The sequence below is a fragment of the Rhyacophila brunnea genome, unplaced genomic scaffold (genome assembly GCF_057557595.1).
Source record: "Rhyacophila brunnea isolate RB1 unplaced genomic scaffold, BYU_Rbru_1.0 scaffold_7, whole genome shotgun sequence".
In the NCBI taxonomy this organism is placed as follows: domain Eukaryota; kingdom Metazoa; phylum Arthropoda; class Insecta; order Trichoptera; family Rhyacophilidae; genus Rhyacophila; species Rhyacophila brunnea.
The window spans coordinates 23,077,959-23,101,218 of record NW_028233339.1 but is presented as its reverse complement, the minus strand read 5'-3'; the positions used below and the strand labels follow the sequence as shown (position 1 = coordinate 23,101,218).

General features: G+C 32.9%; 1 protein-coding gene and 1 long non-coding RNA gene across 7 annotated transcripts in view; one reads left to right on the top strand and one right to left on the bottom strand.

Moving 5' to 3' along the window:
- The window catches only part of LOC147064641 (uncharacterized), a 144,540-nt gene that overhangs the window by 56,820 nt on the left and 64,460 nt on the right, over window positions 1-23,260 (bottom strand). The gene's annotated exons all lie outside the window — the stretch shown is intronic.
- baz (par-3 family cell polarity regulator) overlaps window positions 1-23,260 on the top strand; it is a 143,879-nt gene that overhangs the window by 115,423 nt on the left and 5,196 nt on the right. For all 6 annotated transcript variants that reach the window (XM_085957492.1, XM_085957487.1, XM_085957489.1 and 3 more), the window contains 15 exons: window positions 2,870-3,073; window positions 8,161-8,313; window positions 8,765-8,970; window positions 9,133-9,258; window positions 9,981-10,081; window positions 10,860-11,062; window positions 11,895-12,095; window positions 12,302-12,571; window positions 13,002-13,177; window positions 13,508-13,659; window positions 14,339-15,014; window positions 15,566-15,744; window positions 19,504-19,635; window positions 20,198-20,315; window positions 20,625-20,991. In XM_085957492.1, the coding sequence (XP_085813618.1) occupies window positions 2,870-3,073; window positions 8,161-8,313; window positions 8,765-8,970; window positions 9,133-9,258; window positions 9,981-10,081; window positions 10,860-11,062; window positions 11,895-12,095; window positions 12,302-12,571; window positions 13,002-13,177; window positions 13,508-13,659; window positions 14,339-15,014; window positions 15,566-15,744; window positions 19,504-19,635; window positions 20,198-20,315; window positions 20,625-20,991 (3,264 nt within the window). The remainder of the gene's footprint in view (window positions 1-2,869; window positions 3,074-8,160; window positions 8,314-8,764; window positions 8,971-9,132; window positions 9,259-9,980; window positions 10,082-10,859; window positions 11,063-11,894; window positions 12,096-12,301; window positions 12,572-13,001; window positions 13,178-13,507; window positions 13,660-14,338; window positions 15,015-15,565; window positions 15,745-19,503; window positions 19,636-20,197; window positions 20,316-20,624; window positions 20,992-23,260) is intronic.

The window sequence follows — 23,260 nt, the reverse complement described above, 5'->3', positions numbered from 1 at the left end:
AACTTGACCACACTTGCGCCCAGACCGAACTGCTTCATATCTCCATCTGATACCGTTCCCTTCCCTACATATATGTGAAAATCTATCACTAATCCATCTCTGGCCGCGAGAACAAAATTTTTAAGGCCTACAGGATTTGGCTTGTTAAGCACAAATTGCCTGTGTCTACAGCGGCCAGTGAACGGCATCATTTGCTCATCGATGGAGTTATGAGCAGGTCTGGGCAAAGTATGGCATTTTTTTAGAACCTCACTTAAAAAGGGACTAATCTTCCAAAGTTTATCTGTGCAGCCCGTGCGGTCAGCAGTGTTATCTGCAAAATGAAAGTGATTCCGCAGTTCGAAGTACCCGTCTCTGGGCATTGCTTGATTAATGATTGGAATGCTTAGATCATAACACCAGTACATTCGAGTCTGCGGAAACCTTAATGTACCCATCATAATTTTGATGCCGGTGAATACGAATTTCGAATTCGTATTCACCGACCACAAGTCCCTTTTTTGTGCTGAATATAAATTTGTCTGCTCAGCTATTTTTTCGAAGAGAGTGAGGTTGAAGTATTCGAAAAAGGAGCTGAGGACATTGTCAGCAACATGCCCTCTCACCAACAAATCTTCCTCCAATTCCGGACCAGCATTCGGCATACTGAAACAATAGGAAAAAAATATTATTACATTATCCATATTTCCTCATTAATTCAAGTATTTAGCAGTAAAAATACAAATAATGATGGGCAATAATATGTCAACTCCTCATTCGAGACAATCGCTACATCATGTGTACAAGATGTAATGAATTCTTGTTTTTATGCCAAAGCATGTAATGAAAATGAATCTAGTGTATGACCGGATGGTCTATAAAACCAATAAATATATTATTAAGAAAATTGTAAACCTACCATTTTGTGAGCCAGGGAAGATTATTTTAGTAAATTCGGTTCTACAATCATATTATGCGAATGAAAGAAATTCACTATCTATTAGATAATTTACAAAACGTACAAGATGGGCTCGATGACATTTGTCATAAACATAACCTCAAACTAACGTAAAGTATTTATAATTCTACGAAAACGATGAGTCTACGCCTAAAATAATATATATTGATGATAAATGCATGATGGTGATTGAAAATACAGTATATGTAACTCTTTTCAATAATTTTTGAATGTTTGTTTGACAATCAAAACTGCGTGACATAGTTTGTCATTTTGATGTACGATAATAATATTATTTATTATACACTGAAAAGTTTACTTACTTGACAAAAATGTTACTGATGAGTCGATTCCTTCCTGTTTTCAAACAATATACCTAATAATGGCAAAATAAAGAAGAATAATTGTCATAAACCCGATATTCGATCGAGAGCACGAATGCTACCATATGTTAAAATGCGAGATTTGTTTATTATTTTTATCATAAATAATGATAAAAAACAGTTGTAATTTAAGCAAATACTAATTGCAAATAATTCGCAGTTTCAAATTTTGAATATAGGCAGGTTTCTACGTAAATTAAGTTAATATTGTAATTTCAATTATCAAGTTATTTTTATTCATATGGCAATTTCGCCTCAAACTAATAAACTGATTTTTGTCAAAATGCAGAGAAATGTTATTTTGTCTTGTCTATGTGTGAGTTTCATTTTCAACGTCATGTTATGGTTGTGTGTGTATTTTGTATGAAGATATTTTGTTTCCAAATAATTCCACGACGGCAGCACTATACGGTCAGCATGTTGCCAATTCGAGCAATTATTATGGTTTCGATTTCTATCGATTTGTTAATATACAAAAATACAAGATTAAATTTAAATAACTGCCGTAAAAATTAATAAATAATATTTTTAATAGAAACGCTAATCGCTTTTTGCGATAAATTGCGTCTAAACCGACATATTTCGATTTTAATTGCATGCTTTCTAACCTCTAAATCGATGTTTTTTAAATTTAAAAAAAAAGATATAAGGATATAATAAATTCCAATTTACGTTTAGCGTTTCGCTAGGTAATAGATTTAGGTACTTATATTTTTATCGTAATTTTGATAATAAATCTTATGTCATTCATTCTTACCACCCGATAGAAATGTACCGAATTTGACACGTATTTTTGGTATATAGAACTCCACGATACATCTTAATTTTTTATTTTATTTTTCTCATTACTTTTGAATATATATCTACCGATTAATAAACTTTTCTAGCTATTTTTCGATAACAACTTTACCTAGAGACATCACCTTAATATATACGTGCGTTAGTATGGAAATCAATATGAAATGTCAAAATGACATTTCAGTATTCTATAATATCTATTCAGTGTTTCTATCAAGTACAAAAAAAGTATTTATTATTAATACATAGAATTGTCAAGTGTAGATGATTCAACAGAAAATTTAAAAACGTGGTATATAAAAAGTTATTTTTATCTTGTAATTATTTATATTATGATAACGTTAGGGGTAGAATTATTTTTTGTGCTTCTGTAAAAATCGATTATCTATGAAGCCATACGGATGGATGTATTATTAGTGTTATATACGGATTATTTACAGAAACAGCATTGTAAGAATTTTACCCTAGTCGATAACCCCTATAACTGAATCAACCTGCTCGACTCTTAATTTGTCATTGATGTAGGTACTTACGTACATTTCATAAACATTGGATTATTATTGTACTGACATATTATAATATATTTATTGTGAGATGGTTTGATATTTCAAGTAAAGGAGTGCCAACTACTTGCGCTATTATTTTTTGCAAGGGTTGTTTTCCCCATGAAATCCACGATGACGGCGAAGGTTTTCCAACTTGAATTAAAAAAAAATATGTTTCTAATGTTCCATTTTTTGTGTTGTTTCAGGGCTCAGAGTCATGGGTGGTAGTACGGAACCTTCGTTCGGAGACAGGAGGCATTCTGGACCCGGACGACCAGTTGAAGGACGTCGCGGACGACCGGGAGACCCTGGTGGTCACCCTCGAGGGAAGACACGACGCTCCTCTTCATCACGGCGGAGATGGGGCCAGCGGGAGTTCTGTTGGGACGGCCAGTCCTGATCTCTTCAGGGTAACACAGTTTCTATTACGTATATTGTTCTTGATTGTGTGTATGCGAAATAGTATTTAAATATTATAGTAATTTATATTAGGTAGGTGACACGAACAAAAACGCCGACCTTCAGTTAGTGTTTGGGGCAGAGTATGGTTTAACGACATAACCATACAAATCTAGCCTTGTAGTCAATTCTACTTCTCAATAGCCATGCGACAACCTCACGACACGGTTCAGACAGGATATATAAGTCCCATGGTTCTAAAACTATGGAAGAATCAAGAATGAAATGGTCAAAAAGACCATGAACAGGTAACCACTAGCGTAATCGTTTAGTATTAGGAAGTAAAATGTATGTTGTTAACCTTTTCTTTGTAAATGTAATAAAATTTTACGTAAAAAATTTTCGCCTCCGAAAGTCAAGAGTGCTCCAGTGTAATCGGAGCGCTGTGACCACAGGCCTCGAGATGACACGTCGCGTAGATTAGCGCGATGTATTTTTTGAAAATAATTTCCGGGAAATCTCCATTAAACTTAGAAAATAAGTTATGGAAGAGATTGTTTACGTAAAATTTAGCAAGTACATGCTTCAATAACTTTTATAGCAATAATGGAAGTGTATGAAAATTGGAAAAGAAAATTGAATATTTATGAATTTATATATTGTATAATTGTGAATAAAGAATTTTTATACTAATTTTATCAATACAAGATAGAAGCTAACTACCGTTATAAAAATACTGTAAACGCGTATCTATGTTTATAGACGCGTAATTATAATTATAGATTTTGTTAATGCTATAACTTGCTGACTGTAATGAATATTGTAAAAGTAGCCATTGGGAAAACTTAAGATTCTGGTATAGATGGGTTTCTACCCATAAACAATAATAAATCTTAATCACATCCTAAGTAATAAAAGAATCAAATATTACAACTAAAATTACGAATTCTCACGCAACCTTGAACTTTAAAGAAAATCTATTTCTGGCAAAAGCACGGCCCAGCTGTGCTAGCTCGCGAGGTAAAAATAGATTCAAGGTTACATCCATATTACTATATAAAAGTCACTATGCAAGATTAAATAAGTTAGTAACTACTTATGTATAACATCTTGTTAGGATTAAGCATTTATATATTTAAGTTGAAATGTTAAGTATAATATTATAGTATTTTCTCGTAATAATATTCGCCCCAAAAGGTAGATATCGAATGAGAAAATTTCTGCGGCTTCAAACAGTTTTATTAAAGCTTAGTAAAATTCTATTGGCCTAAAAAGGCCAAGAGTGGTGGAAAGGACTAGTACGTGGGTGTCAACCTTTCATTTTGACATTTTAAATTTAAAGACTGCCATTCCCTTATTTAGTACCCGAATACTTATTCCGATACCTCGTTGGAAAGCTAGAAACTTTCCCCTTCGTTTGAACACGAAAAATCATATAAAATCAACTATTTTGCTTACGTCATCCCAACTGCGCATTTAAGGGACATGTTCTAGAGGGTGCTTAAAACACCCCTATTAAGTCTTAATTTTGCGAAAATAAAGTAGAGTAAATTTAACCCGACTAAATTAGAAGATATCTCTATTAGAAAGTTGCCAGGAACGGGAGATATACGTAAATTCATCCCGTGAGAGAAAGATATACATCTGCTATCCCTTACGGACTGTTTCCTGTTAAACCTCTATCCGAAGGGTATAAAAGGCGACCACTTTTCCCGTAAAATCATTAGTTTCTACACTCTTCACCAGCGATCTTCAACAAGCAGCAGTCCTCACTGCAAGCTTGTGAGACATGGTTCTCAGTACATTCGCGATTCATACGTACCAGTAAGTCCCCTTCGACGGGCAAAACGTAGCGCGAATAACACGTATCTGTCGGTAGTGACGTCGGCCGCTAAAACGCAGCGCGAATAGCACGTATCTGCCGGTAGTGACGTACACGCGGAGTAATTTTATTTTTCATTACTCATCCTACGAGGTGACGTAATCGGGATAAATTACGCGATCGGATTTGTTTTATAAAAACAAATTAATAAACTCAGTCTGTAATAATAAATTTTACAAATCTTTTCGGGATTATAAAATAAATTTTTGAAACTTTATTAAGTAAACATAATCATAAAATAGATTTTAGTAAACAAATTCATAAACATAAAAACAAATTTTAGTAAATAAATTTGTAAACATTAAGCAAACCTTTTGTAAACAAGTCTGTAAACACAAATAAATATTTGTAAATACACTGTGAACATAAATAAACTTTATAAACAACAATAAAATAATTCTATTCTTTTATAAACCTAATACTGTGTGACCAAAGAATAATTCATATTTTCTTTCTTATGGGAAAATATTTCATGAATCAAAAATATCCAAAGAATATCTGCGTATACATTCTCTGAATTAGGTGTGACTTTTTGGGAATTTGTGAAAGATTTCACAGAGATCCTATAGTGAACAAATAAATAGTTTACTGATACTTTCATGAGATTTAATTACGGGAACAATGACAGTTAACCTTATTGTGTGACCGTGAACTCTGGTACCTGGATAAATTCGGCACCACACCAGCTGAGAGTTTTATTCGGGAATTCAAAAGTTGTGATACTACAAAGGAGATCCACCTCTCCTAGTTCATCACTAGTCTCCTCAGTGACGGCCCGGTAGCATTATTGAGCTAGCCGTGAGCCGGGTCATGTCATAGGTATACTCATTGCATCGACGTAATGGACATTGCTTTACATTCAAAATCTGATTATTAAAAGGACATGCACGCGAATTTTCAATATATTGTACCATTATTCCAATGTGCGTAGATTTCTTAAGTACATACATACAATATGCATTGTATTAATATAGGTATGTGTCGATAATTAAGAAGAGGACGCGTGTGGACACTCCGGCAGCATTTATGTCAACAATTATGCAACTACACGAACGCGGACTTGCAATGTGCACTATTATTGCAATGCAGGTGGAGTTTATTTTTTTAACCACATCCGCATCCGTCTGTTTACGAAATAATGACATTTGTATGAGCATACTCATATGTTTATGAACAGGGTCGTCCACTCTTCCTATCTTCGGCTTCAGTGCCCATGACTAAGTAATGATTTGTTATAAAAATTCATTCGATAACAATCTGTAAGGGTCGTGCTTATTGCATTGCAGGTAGAGTTCAGTTGTATATGCCGCAATGCAGATACAGACACTTTCACCTGTATTTATCTATTTATTACAGGTATTATTATTATTTTAGGACAGATATAAAATTTGCTGTCATTTTATTTTTCACACACTTGATCAGTATCAGTATGTGAATGTAAATGTTAGAGATAGTTTACCTTACCTGGACACCCCAAAAGTTTAGAAAATACTTCATTAAAATTTAATTTAATTAATTCTATCAAAATTGGTTAGGTGGGGAGACGTCTGACATAATATTCATATTATAATAAGTCTTACTCGTGTTATAAATTTTGTGTCTGTATTGACATTTTTTATTATTACAAATTACAATATTGTAAATACCGTATGCTATCGTGTTTTAATTTACGTTCTTTTTTTACGTACCTTTATAATACATTCGGATTCGGCCAAGATCACATAGCAGACGTTTGAAATACGGAAATTGTCCTACACGTAACTCGTTTTATCTGTTTTTTTGCGTTCCGGATACATTTTCAGAAAAAAAGTCTTGGGTGTTTTCGATATTATTTTTAATTAATTATCTTAATTTTTCTTAATGGCAATAAAACGCGATATTATATTATTTTCGTGGTTCTCATATTTTATGAAACACACAAAGCAACATTGATCATTCTTGTCTTGTATTTTGCATAACGTATGTATACCATCCTAATGTGAGTCAGAATGTTTATCAATAAACAGCTTTTATAATTATTTGTCCTTTGAATTCTAAATGCCTGTTTGGTTAAAACTGGTATTTTAACAGTACGTACTTATGATTATGACAAATATTTGCAATAATAAAAAAATATATATTTAATTACCTATTCTCTGTGTAAAAGATGGATGTTAAGATTTGAAACTGTTTATAATAAATTATGGTGGTTCCATTGGCTACATTTTTATAATGATAATAAAAAAACAAATATGCCAATAATGTGGGAATATCCTTGTTCTTTTATTTGTATAAAATAGTTTATCGTAATATGTGCATTGTTGATGTGCACTCCCAAAACGTTTGTCGACATTTTTTGTACATTTTTTCGCTCGATTAAAAATCTAAAATTGAACATGCAAAAGTCACGAATATGATCTCATGTCATAAATTATAATGTTAGGTAACATTTTAATATTGCGAAACATGTGATTTTTTTTTAAAACAATTAGAATGCCTCAATTTATGGAATTTCCTATTTTGTTATTTTGTTTTAATCTTGAGTGCATTTCTCGAATTTATTGACCATTTATTTTTATTAAAGCGCTGGGAAACTTCCATAATAGTGATTTAGTCAGTGAGTTTATTTTGTCATTAATTATAATCTATTTGTCAGAATCTTTCTCACATATTTTGTTATCACTAAAAAATGGATCAATAATAAAACTAGCAAAACAGAGAATCAATTTTTTTGTAAGGTTTTTAAATCTTCTTTTGGCTGTCTTGAAAAGTAGGGATTTTAGATTTATCTCCGTTCCTTTCGCAGACAGTTATATACTCAGGAATATCCACAGTCTCTCTACCTCGAATGGTAATGTTATTTATTCGACTTGACACTCATAAATTAGTACAACTATCTGTGGTATCAAATGTTGTCAATGGGCAGCACCATCTATTGGTCTCTTTTTGAAGTTACGCCGCTACATGATACTTTTTCTGTTCTGGAACTATATAAATTTATATTTATTAGAAAGCAATGTTTCTTTTTTTTATGACAAAACTAGAAAAAAAAACTTTCAAAAAAATTATAATATTAAAAAGTTATTAAGCTCATAGATTAGAAAAGTACATAGTTTTGGTAAAAATGTGTCCTTGCATTGCCTGGCCATATTCTCTGTCTTGAGAGTGGATGTGGCAAAATAAATTATAGTAAAAAATATGCTTTCAATACTAACAGTATGTGTATGATATTTCCAGGGTGGAAGTAGCTTGGGGCTTGGTGCGGCTGATGCATGCGGTGTGGACGTGGGTGTTGGCGACGGAGGGGATCTCGCTGCTGGAGGGTTGCAGGTTCGGAGAGGAAGTGAACCCACCCTTAACCAAGACAATATACCCCTCAATCAACCGCAGGTCAATAATACATTTTTACATTCTGTATATTTTGGTATTATTAGGTTATTTCGACGTATACAAGTACTAGCAAATTGGCTAAATAATTGAAATAGTAATTAATATCAGCCCTATAAACAGGGAATCTAATACCTGCATCTGGAATCCTGGTCTAATTTAAATTGCATAATTATTACAATCTTGATGTTATTATTATTATTAAAATTTTAACCATGTCAAGTTATATGTTGCTACACCTGCGATTCGATCCCGGGACCCATAGGGGCATTGCAAGCTGACATGTTACCCGCTCCTCTGCATTTTATAATTTCAGGCCTAATCTCGGGTCAAAATTAAATCCCAAATTCTCAGGATTGGATTCACTAACCATTGGGCAACATCTGTGAGATTTCTTTATTATAAGCTTCTAGAAATATATCATTCAATATAAAATAACTTCATTTGCTTACAGATGGCATCCAAACGCTGGTCAGCCGCTGTGGTCTTTCGGGATGTCCCTAGTCCTCACATCATCTCACATTCCAATGATAAGTCTCCACAGATTCAAGAACACCACCAGATGATGAATTACCCAGATCCCAACAAACTTATGCCCAACGCTGCACAACCGTTCCAGCGGCAGTCAAATAGGCTTTCTATGCAATTTTCAGGCCCCGGGTAAGGATGTTTTTTTTTTTTTTTTGGTTTTGTAGGGATTTTCCTGACCAAATAGACATAGTCGATCATAGTATATAACTATTTTATTTACATACAATTTTACTTCAAATAAAGTTATGAAGTAGTACTCGAGACAGGGTTAATTTTTAATTTTTATTTCAGAAGTGGGGGGTGGACAGATGCCGCTGAAAGAATACAAGTCTGCAATACGAAAAGCTTACCGAGAGATTCTGCACGAAAGGAGCCATTAGGACAAGACACTAGTATAATTAATAGTCAAAATCACAGGTAAATTATTTTCATAAATTTATTATTGTTTGACATTTCCAGAAAGAAAAAAATAGTTTGAATTAAAGAATCTAATATATTATATTATATGAATAAAAATTAATATTATAATCTGAAATGTCTGACTGAGACGAGACTATGATACTAATGATGATAATTATAGCAGTACTATAAAATGTATACAATATTCGTAGCTTGCTCCGGATTGGCTCTCATTCACATATATTGTGAGTATTTTCATATATTATTAAATCTCTTTATATTTCTGTGTGTTCCGAAATGTTTTAGTTGGAAGCTATTACAGTTATTAGTTATTACAGAAAACTTAATTAAAAATATTTGCACCTAAATCAAGTGTTATCCTCAAATTTCACTGATCACCTACATACTTTAATCCAAAACTGATTTTAAAGCTCATTTTCGACAAAAGTAGACTTCCATAGTTTTACCAGAACACCACAGAATTTATTGTATCTTGCTCAGAGAATTTTGAACCTTTCCCAATGATACTTTTTTGTATGGTTAATTTATTGATCAAACATCTCATGTTTTCAGTTTTTCTATAAACCTCTTGAAAATCTACTATTGCCATTTCTTCAAGTGTCTTACAAGATACATTAAAACAGAGGATAAATAATGTGTATTTATCTATAACTGTGTGTAAATAACAACAAAAAAATTGTTCAATTTACCATTATATTTAATCTGATGGTATATTCCAGAGTGGAGGACATGCTTAGATGGGTGTCAGGTGTAAATAGCACAGTTCAACCAGCACATGCACATGAAAGACCTTTGGACCGATTACCAGAATTATTACCAAGTAATTTTTTTACCTTATTTACGATTCCTACCTATATGATTCTCGACTTCCCTGAACATTTTTAAAAGCTTTTGTTATTATTGACCTAGCAATTTAAAAATTTAGCATAGTTAGATATTAATGTGATGTTATTGGACAAGTTTATAAAAAAAAAACAATTATGTTACCTACACAATTCTTTATGTAATAGTAACAAAGTGAAAATTTTGTAATTTTTCTTATCCTTGTCAAACCTAATACATGTCTACTTTTAAGTTAATCTAATCTTCAATTATTCATTGTTTACTTAATGAAATACATTTACCACACCTTCCCACATTCTGTGTGATGAAATACATACTTAGTGATATTGTCATTGGTCACATATTATATTATTGTAAACCATAATCCGTATCCTGTGTCTATGAAAACTAAATTTATAAAAGTATTGCTGTCTTATTTCTGCAGTATTACTGTAACCGTAACCTGTAATGCATCATACCTAATCTTTTGTTGCTGTGATGTAAGGTTCCATTATTAATGCCAATCGTTTTGTGTACAATATATTTTTTTTGGTTTTGGCTAATTTTAACCAAAGTAAGTTTTGTTAAAGTATTTCCAAGTAGTTCCAAATATTTTTCATTCTTACCAGTAATGCAACTGATTTTTTTTTAACACTCAAATGAATTAGATAATTTTTTGTTGTTATTAATTGTAACGGTCATCTGTGGTTGTCTGTCATATTAAACAGGACACCTAAAAAATGATTCTATAATAATGTGATCACTTTTTTTTCCAGTGAGCCCCACAAATACTACAGACAGCGGTGGGAGTGGTGTGGAGGTAGGAGTGGGACAGAGAGGGAAAGTGTCAGTTAGAGGAGGACAGATGACGACAGTGGCTCTTGTTAAAGGAGAGAAAGGCTTGGGTTTCACCATCACGACAAGAGATAATCCAACAGGAGGCATTTGCCCCATATACATAAAAAATATCTTACCCAAGGTGAAATTTATTTTATTGTTGGTTTATTAAAATGTTTTTGAATTCATTGCAGTGTATTTCATTCTATTTGAGCATTTGTTATCTTTATCATTTTACAGATTATATACAGTACATTATACAAATTAACTTATAAAAATTAGCAGAGCTTATGATTTTTCAACTTTTTCGACTCTTAATATTCGAGAATCAAGAATATTCAAGTCTCTTTAATTTCAGTTCGGTTTATTGATTTCTCGAGAAATTTGCACTTGTCCAGATTCTGATATATTTTTTTAACTATATCAAATAAATATCAGTCAAATTCAACCCAGACTCAATAAAAAAATCTTGAATTTTTGAAATATTGATGATTTCTTGAAAATTGAGAATTATGAAATTTTTGAAAAATAAACAGAATCAAATTATTCTCATTATTTTTTTCTTAAGAATTTTTGAGATGAGAAATCTCAAACAACATCTATTCACAAGCAATACTGTTAGCATGATTTTGTCAAATAGCAAATTGAGTCCATCAATAAGAAAAACAATAAATTCCATTTTTAGGATAAAGGAAAAAAAACTGTCTACAGTACGACGTGTCGCTGTCACATGTATCAGATTCAATATATGTCAAGTTATTTACGTTAATGATGTAAAATAAAATGATTTGAGTAATATCCCCATGCCCTACTATAACGACCTAATATTATAATAGTCATAAATAATTTTGTCCAAATCTAATCTAGGAACAATCTCAATCATCATCTACCGATCACCGTTATGATTCTTGCACCAGAATTAGTATTGTTGATTTGTTTTTATATCATTCACATTTACTTTTCCTTGCCAATAGGGTGCCGCCGTATCCGATGGCCGTCTTCGAGCTGGGGATCGAATGGTGTCCGTGAACGGCGTGGCGGTGAGCGGTCTTTCACAGCAGCAGGTGGTGGCTCTTCTTCGAAGTACTCCCGCCCAGTCCACCGTCACCATTGTTGTCGATCGACCTCAGACCGCTCCCGTACAGGCAGCTAGTGCTGTCCACACCAGAACTCAGGTAAACTAAACTCTACATTATATTACATCTTTGTAAGGTAACATATAGTTAATTTTGACTCGTATGATATCACTTTATCACAGCTATGAACGGTGTTAAAGCAATTTAAAAAATTCAACCTGTTCAAGTGTTTTACATTTGTTTATTTGTACTTGTTCACTTATTAGTAGGAAAAATGATTTAATATCAATGTCAATTTTTTTTAGCGAGTTGAACCCCAGCCAAGCCCTACAAAATATAAAGAGAACAATATCGGCCAACCACACAGCATTGGTCTAAATTCTATGATGAAGGATGTCCCCAATAAAGATGACTCTGGAAGAGTGTCGTCGATAATTAATGTCTTCAACCAGAATCACAATCATTCGATGCGAGGACACGTCAAAAAGAGTTCATCCAAAGAGGATCTGCTTCACCGTGATCACATCAATAAATCAGATCAGTCGCTGCAAGATGCTCTTAACAATTCTAATACGGTAAGTTCAGACTTTTATACTAAACCGTCTGATTACAACAATGACACACATATTTTGTAGGTGAAACTTGTGTTATAAAATATTTTTTGTATTTCAAAAGTGATAAATTTGTGTGTGAAGGGAATAGGGAAATAAGTCTTATAATTAAAAAAAATGTTGAATGTGTCTAATCCACCGTAATGTATATTTGAGTAAAGAAGTAAAGGGTGAGTCGAATCAATGCTGCTGAATTAGTAATTTTTACAAAAACAGACATACAAAGTCATGCAAAACTTAATCTTTTAACTTTCCTGGATAATAGTGATTTTAGATTTATGTATATCCCTTTCCCTTTTGCACACAGTAATTATCATGAATTACCAACAAGAAAATTTTGAATCTCTTGTAAAGACTAGATGTAATGTCAACATGTTATCATTATTATTTATAGGTATTGGGTCTAAGACACCGCTCCGTGATGAGATTAGACATTCCGGTGCACGATTCCGAAAAAGCTGGTCTTGGAATCAGTGTCAAAGGAAAGGTCACGGTCGGCTCCAATCCCCAAGACTTGGGAATTTTCATCAAGTCTGTTTTGCATGGCGGCGCTGCATCCAGAGATGGAAGGTAATTAATTATTTTCACCACTATCTTAATCATCCTCTTCTGACTGAGATTAGATATCGTTATTGTACCTGCCCAGCTATGAATATGAATGTTATCCAGCCAGTAAGTGCTTCTGTAATAGGCATTTTGATATCCCTTATTTTTCCATGATGATAAAACAAAAGCAGAGCTAGTATTTTTTGCTTCACAATAGTTGGATATTGTTTCATTACTTATTTCATTAATTTCTATTATAAATGAACTCATCTTCGTGTCATCCTTATTATGACTAATTAATATTATGTAATTTGTATCGAAACTAAAATAATATGTAATTTTTCTATTTTCCAGACTACATACTAATGATCAATTGCTTAATATCAATGGTGTATCATTAGTCGGACAGTCAAATGCAGAAGCAATGGAAAACTTGAGAAGAGCCTTAGTTCACACTAGAAGTAATATTCAAGGAAACATATCTTTAACTATAGCCCGTAGAACTGGTAAGAACTGCCATCTTATTATATTTTATCTACACAATATAATATCTATTGCAATAATATTCTTTAACGCAACTGTTATTTCTATACATATATTGCATTAGTCAATCAATAGTATTTCATGTAAAGAAATGTAAACACAACCTAGTATTAAAGTGTTTAAGGGGAAGATTTTTCATCCATAAAGTCGTGGGTTGTGATCGAAGTTTATATAGTTTATTAAAATTTTAAAGTAATTAAAAATAATTAAAGTCAATTAAGAAAACCCTGTATAGTAAAATTTGAACAGTGAGTCTTATTATGTACCCTGGTTTAATCGACTACCTTGCTTGACTGTGATAGTGCGATGAATACAGTGCATCCCTTTTCAGTGGTCAAGCGAGTTTAATGTACTTCACTTGGCGAACTAGATATTAGACTGAGCTGAACTCAATGATAATGAAGGTCTAAGCGGCCCTTTATATAACTGAATGGGTGACTCCTTCTCTGCTTTCTGTTTGATGACGTTGCTGCGATCTATGGTGGAGAGTTATGTATGTAATAGGGTTTTTAGCCTGAAACAGGTGTTGACATCATTAACTGTAGAATTAATAGAAAAGTTTGCTCTTCACCATTAAATTGGCGTGTAACCATGTAATCGGCAGTTATATTATTAATGTCATGTTTTTATCTGTCATTACAGATAGCATGGATAGCATAGCCAGATGGAAAGACGACACGCCTCCCAGTGTCAACGAGTCGTCGAACACTAGCGATAACAATATGTCTCATTCCCGCTCATTCTCCCCGTCCCATAATACTGTGATATTCAACCCTAGCTCCCCCCACAAGTCCTTAGACTCAAACATGTCCTCCACCAGAGACCAGAACAGTAGCCATAAGTCTGTTGTATCTTTAGATAATAACTACAACAAAAATTCCCACCAATTCGATACGAATTCGAATAAACTGAGTGACTCCCACACGAGCAATCACTCCACAAACTCTAAAAAGCATTCTTCCATCGTGAACATAAATAATAACAACACGAGTTGGATAAGCAATCAAACGGACGAGAGAGGGTTTCTCGATAGGGATGCCAAGATGAGAGAATCTAGCGACAGAGAAATGAAGCGTGACAGCTTTGAGTGGGGGAAGTTGGATGGGTGGAATCCCGTGATCGATCGATTGACCGGTCTTCGAAACGAGAGTTATTGTATAGCGACGCAAGGAGACACGTCTACGGTGAACGGGAGCCGAGAGCACGGCCAGCACACGCACAGATCGATGCATCTTCCTAATTCGCTTCGACATAACAATATTCGGCCTACTCCGACGCATCATAATGTCATCATTGAAGAGGATTATAGTTCTAACAAGTAGGTTTCATAAATCAATACAAATTTGGAAAAGCTTTCTCATTCCTTGTCTTTTTATTTTAATATTGTCATATATATATAGGTACATATTTTGTGAAATACCCATATGTAATATGCTCACAAAGGCCGAGCAGCTAACCCGTCAGCCTATAATGTCGTGGGTCCCAGGTTCAAATCTTGGGTCTGACAAACACACATAGAATTGTTTTCCAATATGTGTTTGGAGTCAGAGTATGGACCTAATAGTTTGAACAAGTGGCTAGCATTCATTTCTCGTGAAAAGAATCTGTTAATACAAACATCTACTCTGTGGAGGCCCATATGATCTTCATAGGATTAGACTGGTCAAAAAAAATTGTGAAAGTATAAATGATACCTGCCAAAAACAATTATTTTTTCGTAGGTCAATAATTGTACACAACATTCCATTATCAATAATGTATTGACCGATGATGATTAGCATACTAAAATTTTTTCCAATTTTTAATGAATATTGATATGAATAATAAAATTATGGAAATGTTATCAATATAATCATATTTTCTCTTCAGGAGTGGACCAGGTGGCGTATGGGAGTCAGGAAGCGAAAGCGGATGCGGTGGCGACACGGGAGGCTTTTCGCGAGATGCCATCGGCCGAAGGTCCATGTCGGAGAAGCGGCACGCAGCCATGGATGCCAAAAACACAGGCACATACAAGAAAATCAAAGAACAGAAGAATGCCAATAATGGTATGACACTAGCTCAAGAATGTGACCTAGAAAGTGTGCCACATATTAGTATTGCTTATTAGAATTCATATCATTTACTAGAGCCTTATAAGACATCTACGTTAACACTTTTCTTCCGTTTTGTCAGTCTGGTTTTTGTACTGAGCGTGCCAACAGGATATTATATTGTGTTAATGATATTTTGATTTTTACAATTTAACTGATTTTAATACAAAATATCCCTTGAAAGAAGTGTATTTGCATTAAATAAACATACATACATAGAGAAAAGATACAATCTATCAAATTATTAATTTCATTGTAAGTACAATCCAGTCTTAATCGTTTATTGCTACAAATATTTTTTATATTCTTGTGTAATTTAAAATACTACAATACATATTTCACTATCGTAAAATGAAATTTTACAAGTAAATGCTATCTCATTTAATAATAACATTTTGTAAGTTGATTATAATTTTTTCGAATTTCCATTCGTAAATGTACATATTATCGAGGGTATACTTGCAGAATGCATTAAGTGAGTTTTTGCTGTTTTTCTGTTTTAAATGCCAAAATTCTTAGAATTTTACGCTCTACGTTCTGGTAAAACGCACTAAGTCATAGGATATACTGGTAAGAAAATAGAAACTGCATTAAATCATATTGTTATGTTTTTATACTGACAGAAAGCATTATATGACCTATAATGCGTTCTGTGTGTACAAAATACAGGACTTGTAACATGGCATATGCATTAAGTGTGACATAATGCATTCTGTCAGTACAAATTTTGTCAATAGATGTCACCATAGGGCATAGGCCATACCTTTGCAATTTTAATTCATCTGTCTTTAGTGATTAGTGAAACAATACAATGAACCATTTGAAGAATTTATTAGAATGGCTTCGTCTCAAAGAGCAAAACATAATATATTAAAGATGTGTTGGATGTGTTCTTATGATCGCAAAAAAGATTACATTCTAAAAAATGTGGAGATTAAAATTCCCGTTGATAGAAAACCAAGGAATGAAAAAAGGAAATCCAGACAAAACTAAAGAGTTACTTATTTCTTTTTCAAGAGTGGACAAAAAGTCAGAGTCTGAATTTTTTTTTTAGAGTACTTTACACATTTCAAATAGATCAGTAATTAACGCATTTAAAGGACAAGAAGACGTGGGAGTACAGTTTACGTTACACGATCGTAGAGGTAAACATCCCCTTATTCACAAAACAAGCAATGAGAATTTAATCCATATAAAGTCTCACATAGAATCCTTCCCGTTTATGGAGAGTCACTACACGAGAAAGGACATAGGTATTATATATAAGGTAATATTTAGACAGTAAATTAACAATTTGCAAAATGTATAGCCTGTGTAAAGACTATTGCACAGAAAAAGGCGTATCACCATTGACACAGATAACCTATCATAGAGTGTTCTGCAAAAATTATAATTTATCGTTTTTCAAACCAAAAAAGGACCAGTGCATATTTTGTTATAAATACAAAGTAAGTTGCTTCCATAATTTAAGGGGATTTTCAGAGTCATTTGAAAAGGAAAAATGAATGTCATTCTGAAAAAGAAAAAGATAAGGATATGTCAAATGATGATTCCTTATTCATGACTGTAACATACGATCTTCAGAGTGTGTTACATATACCATCCACAGAGGTTTCACTGCTCTATTATAAAAGAAAATTAAATATGTTTAACTTAACTATTTACGAAGGTCCAAAGCCGAATAAAGGATTTTGTTTGGCTTGGACCGAAATAAATGGAAAGCGAGGGAGTTGCGAAATAGGAAGTTGTCTCATGTGGTATCTCAAGCAGCTTCCATCGAGTGTAACTGAAATATCTTTCTTCTCCGATACATGCGGAGGCCATAATAGAAATTTGCAAGTATCTGTTCTTTTCTTGAATCTATGGAATGCGATTCTATGCATAGTGCCATAGAAAACAGGCAAAAGTTTGCGTCGATTTATTGTGCCAATGACTAAATGATTTTTGAATGTCTCGTTTCATTTAAAAAAAGAAACCATACGAAGCAAACGAGCTAAAATATACTGACTTTTATGACCTCAAATTTTTATCGAATCAGTTAATAAAAACTTGGCGTAAATTTGCTAAAAATGAAATGTCTTAAATATGAAAAGGAAAAACCATTTACCATTCAATATAAATATAATTTTAGTGATGTGTACGAAACAATAAGCATTTTAAAAATTAGAAATGCTTCGCGTATCAACCAAATTTGTTTTGTAGAAATTGAAAACATTCCACAATTATAATATAAAAATCCATTAAAAATAAGTTTTGCCAAAAAAAAGGATTTGTGTGAAAAAAGTGTAATACTGGACATTTTTCATTGGTGGTTTCAACAATTATCTGCCGAGAATAACAGCCATCCAGACTTACTTCCGGAGCCCGATATAAATGATTCCGATGCCGAAAACGACAAATAATATTGAACATTCTTTTTTTTAATATTAATACTGATACTAATCTAATTGTTTTCATGAATAAGTGCAATGTGCAAGTGCAAGGAAATGCAAAGAATGTCAATCAGAATTAAGGCTAGTCGTAATATGTAGCATACTATCCAATCTGCATACCCTTCAGAGAAATGTTATTGTAGTTTACGGTGAATAATTTAATTTAAAAAAAATCTGTTTAAAAATTATTGTGATTTATTATTATTTTCATTGTATTTTTTCTATATTTCTCTAATTTGAAATAAATAATGTTATTTTCATTAAAAATATTATTTTTATTTGTATTATTATGTACCAATCTAATCATTAACATAAAAAAATATAACAATAATGCATTGTCATTTATCTAATAATATGTCAAAGTTAGCGAATAGTTACTGACAGAATGCATTATGTCAGCGGTCACATTACATTTACATTTTTAAAAAAATATCCATACAACCTATCAACATCAAATCTTATGTTTTGTATGCCAAAAAGGTTATTCTTTATAATGTAGAAAAAAAATATATAAAACATAAAACATTCTACGTGGGAGAAAGCTTTGAAAAAAAAAATATGCTATTAATGCGATTATCTCAGAACTTGTTTTAATGACTTAATGCTTTCTGTCAGTATACCCTCGTTATAATGTATCAGTCGCCCATTTCCAAAAATCACTTTGTCCATTTTGTTTTATTTTGAGATATTCACAAAAAAAGTGTATAGAACCCACTACATTGAAAAAAAAACAATGTTCTTGCAATCATACACTTGAAAGTTTTGCGGAACGTTATATACTTTCCCGTATTGAGCGAAAGTTTCAAAATACTCCCTCTGCAACGCTGAAAAAGATGATATTTGAAAATGGCCACCAGACAGACATGATGCATTTTGAAATTGGACGATGTTTTTCAACTGTTATACTGACTGCAAAAGACTAGTTTTGGAAATGTTTATAGAATATGTGCGTGCACCGGAATAAAATTGCATATTCAGTTCATCTTTGGTCAAAACTGGACAAGATGATTTTTGGAAATTGTTGACTCATACATACATACATATATGGCTCACTGACATACGAGTGTTTTCCTACCCATATTTTTAGTGTTGGTCGTTTCCTAAGTTTTACCATTATGGAGTCAGTGATTGCTTTAACTGTCCATTCTTGTCATAAAATTATCAGTTTAGTATCTCTCTCTGAGCAGATGAAACAGACGCTGATCATTAGGTATATATTTTGTTATGTCCTAATTAATTGATTGCCTCTTCTATCTAAGTAATAATGTTTTTTTGTAAATAGGTGTACAAGTTGGACCTGCTCTCGGGATGCGTAAATCATCGAGCTTAGAATCTCTTCAGACTGCCATACAAGAAGTGTCTCTGCACCATAATTCCAGACAGAATGATCCAATCTATGGCAGAGCACATCAACGTAAGAGACATAGCTTATTTATTAACCATTTTGCATAGTGCTATAATATGTAGGTATTTGTAATTTTCTTTGGATTATAAGAAAAATGTACAGATTAACTTGTTGACCGCGGAGCATTTAATTACTATTCAATTACCACATTTAAATGACATGCTAATTATATCGAATGGCCAATTAATGAGGCCACAACAGGTGTGCCATCCGCCTGGAAAGGATTAATATATATAATCATATAAAAAAGTGAATTTTTGAAAGGGAAGTAAAATGAATGTTTTTTATTTTTTCGATTATCCAGATTTATTGTTTTCCCATCCCCAATTAGTTCGGATAATTGAGTTTCTACTGTACATTGTACATAATTAGTTGTATTGCATTTAAAAATTTGACAAAAAATCATCAATCAACATTAAATTGAAAACACAAGATTCATTAAATCAATTTATGACAATTACCCAGTATTATTTTCTTGCCTGGGATTGGACTCTGGTTTCTTCACCCAATATTAGACTTGGAAATGGAATTATCATCCAACAATTGTATTTATTATCTTTTGTATTCGCAGCACTGAAGCACTGGTTAACGGATAATGGTCAGGATGGAATCGTTAGAGGAACTCCCACACAGTCATCGCTCTCTCACAAAAAACCCTCCATATTGAAATCATTGTCAACAATGCTAAGGTAAACTTAATAAATTAAATCATATATTTAATTAAATTATCTGTGCTCATCATTACCGGCTTCTCCTACAGGATACTATTTAGAGATGTTGCACAAATCCAAACACCATAGCCATATATGCTCGGTATAAGTCACTTCGAATTACTTTGCTATAGATCCACCAGTATTAGTTGTCTGCTGAGTGAGAGCGCCACATGCTAACATTTGACATATCATTTAATACTTTTTATACTGAGATGAGATTAGTTCTAAATTCGAACACCTGGCGATTTATGATGGTATATCAATTAATATTTGATTTTGTTTTAGGTTTGGTAAACCGCGACCGAAAATACCAGACACTCGATCTGAAATATACAGCAGCAGTGTTCCGAGTCGTTCCCAACCTGGCAGGGCATCGGAGAAGTCTCTGTCTAAATCCGATGCCGCCGAAAGACTCCACGAGGCTCCAGTAAAAAATGTGGAAGTTTTTAACAACAATGGACCCGTTGCCCAGGCTAAAGGGAATGGGGAACCGCATAACATGCAGAATGGATCGCACAGTCGCCAGTCCAGCAGTGATAGACTTGGTAACGGCGATGACAACAGGGTTGCCGGGGTGAGGGGGATGCAGTGGGCGCCTCCTTATAGACATCCGCCCACCAGACAGACTCCGAGTACGCATACTGTCTCGCAGGTATTCTATCTATATGCTTTTATTACACCTTCAATATTATTCAATAATTTTTAATGTGTGTATATTGTAGTCAATATTTTGTGATTCGTTTTACTATTTCATATTCAAAACACATCATCAGTTTATCCCGTAAAACTCATCTCATTTTGGTATAAAAATGAGACTTTTATTGAACAGTCTATAGTATTATTTAATATGTACTTCTGTGTAAGATTCACGCGTCCATAAAGCCGCATTTAGACCAAGCGAGCGAATATTTGTTCTTCCCCCACTCCAGTGAAATAATTTATGCTCGCTTAACAAAATGCGTTGACGTCAATAGAATTTCGCTGGAGTGGGGGAAGAACAAATATTCGCTCGCTTGGTCTAAATGCGGCTTAACACATCTAATCATTTCAAAAATCAATACAAACCTTCCATACAAAGGAAAAATATTCAAATTTTGTAAATTCCTGGAATCTTAATGCTTCAATCAAGAGTTTTGTGTTTTTTGAACGTCAAAACTATTGAAAATGAAAATTAGATAGTTTTTAATTTCCACTGGAAGAAAAATTGTTTTGGATTTAAAGGTTAGCAAGATAAACTGATGATAAGATGTTGTGAAAATAGAAATATATGGGTTAATTAAATTTAGACACATTTAACGATATCCACACAATAAATATTTATTATTCCAAGCCTAACATTCATTAAATAAATAACTGCTGTAGCTCTTTTAATCAATTAGAGCTTCATATGAATTTATTATTTATCATATTTAGGATATTTGCATACAAAAACAGACTCAAATCATTCCCTAGTAAAGCATACTTTAGGAAAGATGTGAGTTTGGTTTAGTACAACTTTCAATTGAGTACAAAATTAAACTCGACATTTTCTGGGCATTGCTTCGGAGAAATGTCAGTTTACTTTCGTATAGATTTTTTTACTTCACGGAGGCACATCCCCACTATGCTAGCCAGGATTTGCAGTAGCAAAATAATTAAACTGCGGTCGGCGGGGAGGGGACGCATCTTTGTGAGATACTCAAATAATACAACTTTCTATTTAATTGATCGAGAAGTTTGAATCTACATATATTTTATGTTGTTGTTTCACACAGTTTATTGAAGATTGATTTCATAATAATGTGGATTAAGAAAACAATCTTCAATCAATCATGTATATCGTCGTTGTGCCTTCAAAATCGGCTATGTGCATAAATTTCACAAAACAGGATTTTTGCACCAAAAGTTTTATAATAATTCCTTCTATACCAAGGAAAAAATATAATAATTATGATAAAATGTATTCTGGAATTGCTTTAATAAATATTTCGATGTTGTAGGCGACAGGCATTGTAATTCGCATTGTCTTTAGCCTCTCCTATGAAGCTTTGAGAAATACACATAGCTGATTTTGAAGGCGCAATGACGATATGCATAATGTTTTATGTAGTACATACCATAATGTGCCACATGAAACAATGTATTTTATTAATATGTATTTGCCTATTCTCATGAGCTATTTTTTTTACGAATATAAAAGATATTGTAAACTGCGCATATCCATTATCTGGCATGATGTATCCAATGAGCTTGTCGCTTGTAGCTTTAGCATGATTTTATGATTACCATACAAATTCATACAACACACATTTTTTTTATCTTGCTTCATTCCGATCAAAGTTTCTTCGTGGATCTTGTTTTTATCAATCATCATCACATACATACCTGCATAATTGAGTATGGCACAAATGAAAACAAGTCTTCTACCAGAATAGTTCCGGCCACTTTTCAACAATTAAAATACATTGCTATTGTTATTACAACCTCATTGATTCATCTTCCACATCTTTAGTAAAATAATATTTTTGTAGATTAATTTAACATAGCCATTTATTGTTTATTATTGAAGATTCTTTGCTTTTTTATCATTGTTATTGAAAACAAATCAAACACGTAGGAGGGGCTGATTTTCAAAAGCGATCAAAGTTCAAATTTTAACTGTGAATGGAATTAAATTAATTTAAAATTAAAATTTTTCAGCTCTGAGTTAAAATTTGATGTATATTTTTTGAAAATTATTCTTATATTAAACTAGTAGAATTTCATAGCAAAAAAAAAACAAATATGGCTATTCTACAATTTTGTTTTAGACAATTCACAGCTTTTCCGGTGATAAACGCACATCAGAATATTCAATCCAGTATTATATTGGATATTCTGAAAGTGGACAATTCTTTTTAAGACATTTTTTATTGGGATCACGGTTGCAACTGAACATTGTC